The 9,247-nt window shown below is 41.1% G+C and overlaps 1 protein-coding gene across 1 annotated transcript in view; it reads left to right on the top strand.

Annotated features, from left to right (window-relative positions):
- The first annotated feature begins 539 nt into the window (after positions 1 to 539).
- Ir93a (Ionotropic receptor 93a) overlaps positions 540 to 9,247 on the top strand; it is a 177,033-nt gene continuing 168,325 nt past the window's right edge. Inside the window, exons 1-3 of the mRNA XM_067135809.2 lie at positions 540 to 645; positions 5,942 to 6,094; positions 7,684 to 7,779. Of these exons, the coding sequence (XP_066991910.2) occupies positions 540 to 645; positions 5,942 to 6,094; positions 7,684 to 7,779 (355 nt within the window). The remainder of the gene's footprint in view (positions 646 to 5,941; positions 6,095 to 7,683; positions 7,780 to 9,247) is intronic.

Here is a 9,247-nt window from a genome sequence, read left to right as displayed (position 1 = left end):
GTTGTCGTCTTTACTGTTCATAATGGTGATGGATGAATTCACAAAGGCAACAAGGGTAGATTATAGAGGGGAAAGAATTATTATATAAAAATGTTTGTGGATGATGTTGTGATCTGGGGAGAAGATAAGGAGGAGGTACAACAGCAGCTGAATGTAATGAATAGAAGGATTGAACAATAGGGATAGAGGATCAACATGTAGAAGAACAAAATGGTGATGAGTAGAGGAAGTAAAAAAGGAAAAGTAGCTATCAACATTGGAGATAAGGAACTGGAGATAATACAACACGACTAAAGAAGTAATGTTCAGAAACTTGGACGGTGACTCAGAGAGATAAGAGTAGAGTACAGGCAGCTGAAATTAAATTCCTGAGGAATGTGGTATAGAAGACAAGAAGGGATAGAGTGAGAAATAAAGACATAAAAAAAAGAGCTAACTCTGTAAAAACTAAATGACAAACTCGAACAGAACAGATTGAGGTGGTTTGGACAGGTCAAGTGGATGAAAGAAGAAAGACTGCCAAGACATCCACTGGAAAGATGGATGACAGGGAAGAGAGTACAAGGGAGACCAAGATCACAATGGATGAACTCTGTGAAGAACAGCATAGGACCATGGAACCTGGACTGGAACAAAGGAATGGTGGTGAGACAGGACAAAGTGGAGAGAAACCATATTTACCCCCAGCTATTATCAGTTGGAAAAAGGGGAAATGATGATGAGGAGAAGGAGGAGGATAACAATGATGATGACAGACTGCTATCTGACCTGTAGTGAACTAAGTATCACTAAATCTAGGATAGAGAAAATGAAATCTGTTTGCAGACGAATAAGAGTAGAGAATCTCTAGGATGTAGAAAGTAGATGGAAGTACATTGATATGATTAGTGAAAAGTTCCAAACAATAGACAGTAAGTAGGTTCAGAATATAGAAAAAAGGATGGGTGGCATACAGTGATAGTGTAGTAGAAACCAAATGGAAATGTGTAAAGATGTGTAAAGATGGGGGAAGAAAGCAAATATTTTGATGGAATGATGAAGTAAACGTTCAAAGAGTGAGAATCAGAAATGGCTCCAAACAAGGACTGACCCAGACAGGGAATTGTACATAGGTGAAAGAAATAGAACAACATAAATAATTGTTAAAGCCAAGCAGAAGTCATCGGAAGATTTTGATCATAACCTGGATAGAGAAGGAAGGGAGGGAGAAAGGAAATGAATAAATTTTTGGGTAAATCATGTGAGCTCAATCCTAGAGAATCACAGAATGGGTGGGAGGAATATTGTAAAAATCTTCCTCAGAATAAAAAGAAGTATTTCTGATGATGTCTTGAAATCAAGCTCATGGGGAGGAGGACAATAATGCTAGTGAAATTACACTTCAAGTAGTGGAAGGGATGACAAATAAATTCCACTGTTATAAAGCAGCAGGAATAGATGAAATTAGACCTGAAATTGAATGACCTGCATAAGCAGAAACATATCAAGAAGATGAAGAAGATACCTGAAATGGTGAAATATAGTGGGAAGGCAGGAACAAAATGGCATGGCATGTTAGTAAGATACCTTCTGATTTAATGAAAGTTGTAACTGCACCTATCTATAAACAAGGGAACAGGAAGGATTGCAACTACTATTGAGTTATTTTCTTGATCAGTCTACCGGAAAGGTGTTAATTGACTTTTTGAAAGAGAGTGTATGATCAGTGGTTGAGGGTAAGTTAGTTGAAATCCAGTGAGGTTTCACACCACAGAGGGGCAGTCAGGATCAGATTTTTCAGTATGTGCCAGGTAACTGAAAAATGCTATGATAGGAATAAACAGTTGTGTTTATATTTCACAGAACTCGAGAAGGTATATGACAGAGTAACAGGGAAAAGATGTTACCAATACTGGGGGAGTTAGATTATTGAAAGCAATCAAAGGCATTTATGTTGACAATTAGGATGCAGTGAGAATTGATGGTAGAATGAGTTCTGGATTTAAGGTACATACAGGAGTTAGATTAGGCTGTAATCTTTCACCTTCATGGTTCATAGTTTACATGGATCATTTACTGAAAAGTATAAAGTGGCAGGGAGGGATTCAGTTAGGTGGAACTATAGTAAGCAGTTTGCTTGGAATTGAATGAAAGATATGAACACTCAGTTCACAGGTATGCCCCACATATCCCTCTTTGCACTTAGTTATTAATAATTATGGGCCACATGCACAAAAAGCTCAATAATGTATACTCTGCCATCTTACGAGTCAAAGCTCCATGTATTATGCTGCCAACGACTTGGTCCTAATGGCAGACTGTACTGAAAGTCTGCAATCTAATATCTTGGAATTTCAGAATAGGTGCAATGAATATGATATGAAAATTAGCCTTTCTGTGACTAAAAGAGACTACTTGGTTTATGCTCTGTTCAATATTTCACTAGAGGAAGCTTTAACAATGCTGGCACTAATACAAAAGGAACTACATTTTATAAGTCCATTCAGATTTATGTCTTAATTAAGAATTTTCAGAGCTACCAATGATGGAGTTTAAACTTGTCACCCCTCTGAAGAATGTAAGCTTTCAGCTACATAACCTGCAATGCATAGCCAACTTGTCATCCCTCATACTCTGTTCTTGTCCACGATTTTTTCGGCTGGGTGGCGCTCATCTCGCATTCTTAGTCGGCCCAAGAAGAATCAAACGGGCAGACGCCTCGTTGGCTGTCGCCTCCCCTCACCATGGCAGATTGCTCCTTACTCATCAAGAACGTGGACACTGTTCATACTCCCGCTGAAATTCGCCAGGATCTTTTCAACCTTGGTGCTGGGATTAACGTCGTCTTCCGCCTACAAGATGCCTCGTCTGAGACTCTTCGCACCTCTGGCCACATCTATATCTTCAATAAACTGCATAAAACACTTACTCTCCCTGACCATCTTTTGCACCAATTGGCCTCCGACCCTCACTTTCCCATCAAAATCGTGTCCCCTTACGCTACTTCCCTCCCTGTCCCTCAATTCCCCGTTACTACTCTTACTACTACTCTTCCTACTATTACCCCTGCCACAAGCACCTCTGTAGTCCATCCTACCCGGACATCTGTTTCCTCCTCGGTCACGTATAGCCATCCATCTCCTATCATGTCCACCGCCACCACTACCCTCTCTACACCCCTCTCATCTTCCTAGCTGCCCCCTCTCCTGGATGCCATCGACACTGCACATCCCTCTACACCACCACGTCAACAGTTTTCATCACCGAGCTGCGTCATCCGAGGGATAGATCCTGTTGTCACCGACCACGATATTCTCCAAGAACTGCAAATGGAGGGCGTTCCCGTCAGCAAGGTTTTCCAAATCGTCAACACCGATGGTCCGACCTTCATGGTCCGCCTCCGACTCTCTTTCTTCGCCGACGTAGATCATCTCATTACCTCCGGAGTCCACTTTCGTGGCCGAATCCATCGAGTGGAGCCCTCTCGCTCCCCACCGCGGCACGCCCGACCCCCCACTTCTTCGCAACCCTCTCCTGTCTGTTCTCCTCCTACCACCGCTTCTTCTCGCTCTCCACTCGCTCCGCCAAGCACCCCGCCCCTGCAACGACCTCAGGTCCCTACTTCCTACACAACTGTTCCCCTACCGCCTCTTCCGATACTGGACCTTCTCCGTCTACTGGCCACATCTGTTACTAACCTGTCTACTACTCTATACTACTTCCTCTTACAATACTACCCTGTCCCTCCCTCTCCCTTTCCACAGTACTCATTACCTCCTGCCGCTCAATATTTGTAAAATCTCTTGTACGCTTCTGTAATCTTTTCCTCTACATACGCGCCCGGGATACATTGTAACTTCCTTGTCTCACTTTCTCTGGTGTTCGCGGGGGCCTTGCTCCATGCGGGGTGCTTTGCGGTTTTCCCCTGGGTCCCGCCTTGTCGTCCCGATGTCCCTGCGCCTACTCTTGTATCTTTTCCTTAACGGTATGTACGATACATACCTTCTTTAATAATCTCTATTTCTATTATCTTTTCTTTTCGAACGGCCAAAGAGCTCCTTTGTTGAGCTGGTGGCCCGCCCCCTCCTCTCTTGAGGAGTGGGAATGAACCAACCTTGTGATGATGTGATGATGATGCCAACTTGTTCAATATCCAAGTCTTGTTATGTGTTTAAAAGGGTGCATTCATCTATAAATACACTGACTGACAGAGCAAATGCAACACCAAGAAGGAGTGGTCAGAACTTTATGCCAATTGCAGGGTAGACTGACGTCACTGAGGTATGCTCATGATGTGAAATGCGCCACTGTGCTGCGCACGTAGCGAACGATAAATGGGACACGGCGTTGGCGAATGGCCCACTTCGTACCGTGATTTCTCAGCCGACAGTCATTGTAGAACGTGTTGTCGTGTGCCACAGGACACGTGTATAGCTAAGAATGCCAGGCCGCCGTCAACGGAGGCAGTTCCAGCAGACAGACGACTTTACGAGGGGTATGGTTATCGGGCTGAGAAGGGCAGGTTGGTCGCTTCGTCAAATCGCAGCCGATACCCATAGGGATGTGTCCACGGTGCAGCGCCTGTGGCGAAGATGGGTGGCGCAGGGACATGTGGCACGTGCGAGGGGTCCAGGCGCAGCCCGAGTGAAGTCAGCACGCGAGGATCGGCGCATCTGCCTCCAAGCGGTGGCAGCCCCGCACGCCACGTCAACTGCCATTCTTCAGCATGTGCAAGACACCCTGGCTGTTCCAATATCGACCAGAACAATTTCCCGTCGATTGGTTGAAGGAGGCCTGCACTCGCGGCGTCTGCTCAGAAGACTACCATTGACTCCACAGCATAGACGTGCACGCCTGGCATGGTGCCGGGCTAGAGCGACTTGGATGAGGGAATGGCGGAACGTCGTGTTCTCCGATGAGTCATGCTTCTGTTCTGTCAGTGATAGTCACCGCAGACGAGTGTGGCGTCGGCGTGGAGAAAGGTCAAATCCGGCAGTAACTGTGGAGCGCCCTACCGCTAGACAACGCGGCTTCATGGTTTGGGGCGCTATTGCGTATGATTCCACGTCACCTCTAGTGCGTATTCAAGGCACGTTAAATGCCCACCGCTACGTGCAGCATGTGCTGCGGCCGGTGGCACTCCCGTACCTTCAGGGGCTGCCCAATGCTCTGTTTCAGCAGGATAATGCCCGCCCACACACTGCTCGCATCTCCCAACAGGCTCTACGAGGTGTACAGATGCTTCCGTGGCCAGCGTACTCTCCGGATCTCTCACCAATCGAACACGTGTGGGATCTCATTGGACGCCGTTTGCAAACTCTGCCCCAGCCTCGTACGGACGACCAACTGTGGCAAATGGTTGACAGAGAATGGAGAACCATCCCTCAGGACACCATCCGCACTCTTATTGACTCTGTACCTCGACGTGTTTCTGCGTGCATCGCCGCTCGTGGTGGTCCTACATCCTACTGAGTCGATGCCGTGCGCATTGTGTAACCTGCATATCGGTTTGAAATAAAAATCAATTATTCGTCCGTGCCGTCTCTGTTTTTTCCCCAACTTTCATCCCTTTCGAACCACTCCTTCTTGGTGTTGCATTTGCTCTGTCAGTCAGTGTACTAGCTTGGTGGAATTATTCTGGTTTCAGTAGAGCATCATTATCACAGTTCATGGTTCCTTTAGAACTTTGCAGCTGTCACAGCTGTCCTGGAGAATACTTTACCACTACCACTATCAGAATTTCCTTACTTCACATCATTTCATCTCTCATGATGTGGACTAATGAACTTGTTAAGGGTCTACATGTTTCCATAGTTTATATAACTCTTTTCTCAGTTAGTTTCCTTGTCTGAACATGTAAGCACTACAGTAATGTCTGTAGCATTACTAATATTATTTTTACCATGGTTTAAGACCCTATTTCCAAACAATTACACTAATAATGACTATGATTTTATTTCAGCTATAGTCATCAATCAGAAGTTTGTGTCAGGACTTCATAGAAACATTGGTTATATAATTCGTTCTCACCTCAGATTGGTACAGAGGAAGTACATGAAGTATGGAAGCTTTGCTGTAGAATACTACAACTCTATCAATATTCATGGACTTAGAGGTAAGGTAACAGACTGATTCATTCATATTTTTCAAATATTGAATTAAAGCTTTCTGTGCCATTCTCTTAATGTCATTTCTGAGAGCAGTATATATTTTAAGAAGTTTGAGACATTCTGAAAACATCTGTTTGAGGTGCTAACATTGTAGCTATCAATTAAGGAATGCTAACCAGTGATGTAGTTATACATGAGGAGAATTTATTATTTAGAGGATATCATCTATGAATTGTCTATGTTTCTATTGCATATTTATAGAGTAGCCTACATGAGATATATTTAAATGAAAAGTTGGTAAGCATAGGCATAGTTGCAGAGTGTGTGTGGTGGAGCACACTTTAATATTTTTGACTTAAAGCTTTAAACTCAGGGATTGTGCACAATTTAGTTTGCAATGCATAGGAAATCAAGGTCCCTGATAGTAAGGGATGCAAAGTAACAAGGAAAATGAATGACTGTTTCGGTGCACAATTCTGGTCTGAAACTAGAAAAGAAGAGATGCAAAGAAATTGTTTCTATTTCCTGTTATTCTCTAATTAGTGGAACTGATACAAGATATGAACACTGCTAAAGAAGTGACCTCAGTGGGCCATTTTTAGGAGTTAATGACAAGTGAAGATTTGCCTGTTTTTCCTTAGTTTTGACAGTGCAATTTGATGATCTATCAACAGATATAAGACTTCTAAAAGATGACCCACTTGTCACTGAGGTGAAGAATATTTATCCCAGTCACCAGATGTTACTGCAAAGTAGTGTTCTCAAAACTGAATATTGTGAAGAACAAGCTGTGAGTTACCCTAACCCCGGAGAGATTGGAGTCATTTACTTTACTGAGTGTAGAGAGGGACATTCCAAGTTCAGTTGATTTCAACAATGTAACTGCTGAATTAAAGACCACGGTTTATTTTGAGCAAAGCCTACCATTATAACTGAAGTGGCACAATATAATATGTACACTTAAAAAAATCTTGTTTGATTGAGCTTGAACACTCCCTGGTTATGTTTATGGTGATAAGGACATATCCTCTCCTCCTTGATAACCACTGTAATAGCCATCCCCAAAAATGGCATAACTAACTAAAAGGTGGCTAGATCGGCAAATGACCAAGGACCTACTCAGTACCATGAGTACTTCTCTTTTGTTAAAAGCTGTTGTTAAGATAGAATAACTATGTTATTGTATTAATTTCTAAGAAACATGTGTCAGTGTGATGTTAAAACTGGATCATATTTCTGATTTCTGAAAAAAATTAATAATAATAATAATAATAATAATAATAATAATAATAATAATAATAATAATAATAATAATAATAATAATAATAATAATAATAATAATAATAATAATGTACCCATATTTTCAGGTAGCACAATGCAGTGAAATTCTCATTTAGTATTTTCTACAATTAGTGTACAATTATCATGGCTTCACTGCATAAATAAATTCAGTCTTTATAAAGGTTTTACTGAACTGCTATTTACTGTTATTTCTTTTTAGTTGCTCTAAGGTAAAACTAAATGAGAGTCTCTGCATTGTCAATGTGAAATTATTAAGACCATAAGTACATTATTATGAACATTTTATGTGCAGATTTAACAGCTGTTTTGAGCATTACAACTTGTCAAGACACCTGGCAACTTCATAAGGTTATAAAGAAGGAACATATTGTGCACTTAGCTATTACAGGTAAGTTGATCATCCTCAGATGTTAACTGAACCCATTCATAATGGCTATCTTCTGTATGTATCGTAATTCTTTTTCTCTTTCTGTATGAGATAAAGGTAAATTGAAATAAGCGGCCCTCTTATGACTCCCAGGTTGTAAAGAAAAATTTTTAATGATCACCGGAGTAAACATATCCTTTCTGCATACTTTATAAGGGTACTTACTGGGTTCCCTCTTAATGGTCACATCCAAGACATTCAAAGCATTGTCCTTTTTTTTTTCAAGTGTAAATTTAATTCTTTCATCTAATGAATTTAAAAACTGTAAGATATTGTTACTATTCTTATAACGCTTATCTATTATTACAAAGGTAGCATTTACGAATCGTGTCCAAAAATCCAAACCTTGAATATGTCCAATTATTTTGTGGTGTTCTAGATGGTCTAGATCAGGGGTTTCCAATTTGTAAGGGCTCGAGGGCCATTTGGGAAACCTCAGTCATGTTCGTGGGCCGCACTTCAATTTTTGTAAAATTATGCAAATAGTACAAAAACACCATTATGAAATAATATGCATAGTTCAATTGAAATGAGGGTTTGATCATTTTAATCGCTTAACACATTATTTTAAAATTGCATAAAAGAGTGAAATTTGGAGCCGGGCTGAGTGGCTGAGATGGTTGAGGCGCTGGCCTTCTGACCTCAGCTTGGCAGGTTCAATTTTGGCTCAGTCCGGTGGTATTTGAAGGTGCTCAAATACGTCAAGCTCATGTCGGTAGATTTACTGGCACGTAAAAGAACTCCTGTGGGTCAAAATTTTGACACCTCGGCATCTCCGAAAACCATCAAAAGTAGTCAATGGAATGAAAAAATAATAACAATACTACTTGAAATTTGGATTTTAAATGTTTTAAAATCAAAAATAATCTGTTGGTAACAAGTGAATACTTGGAAAGAGGAACTAATATTAAAGAATAATTAGTTCTGACTTGGGTCTATAAGGTGTATAAAAATTAAAATGTTTTTGAACAAGCTAATAAATATTTTTGTGACTTTACTTCACATTATTTCTTACAGTGCTCTCACGGGCCGCATAAATGGCTTCGCGGGCCACATGCTGCCCGCGGGCTGCCATTTGGAAATCCCTGGTCTAGATAAATATTGGCTAAGATACTTGAGACTGGAGCTCCCATTGGTAATCCCTCTTGACTATATATGGTGTTGTTGAATGCAAAATAGTTGTTTTTTGTGACAAACTCTAGAATTTTCATGAATTGTTTGATCTCTAACTTCTCTACATGATCTTGACTAGTTTTTGTTCTAATAATATCTATTGCTTTAATGACCGGGATATTTGCATACATGTTAGTTACCAGTATGTCATATGAACATAAGTAATGATGTGGCAGAAGATTTAAACCTAAACTTTTACAAAAATCCACTGAATTTCTTATTATTGACTTATTGTGAAACCTAGAGTTGTTAGAAA

This window comes from Anabrus simplex, chromosome 1, assembly GCF_040414725.1.
Source record: "Anabrus simplex isolate iqAnaSimp1 chromosome 1, ASM4041472v1, whole genome shotgun sequence".
NCBI lineage: Eukaryota > Metazoa > Arthropoda > Insecta > Orthoptera > Tettigoniidae > Anabrus > Anabrus simplex.
Note: the sequence above shows the minus strand (reverse complement) of the source record. Positions and strands in the feature narration are given on the sequence as shown.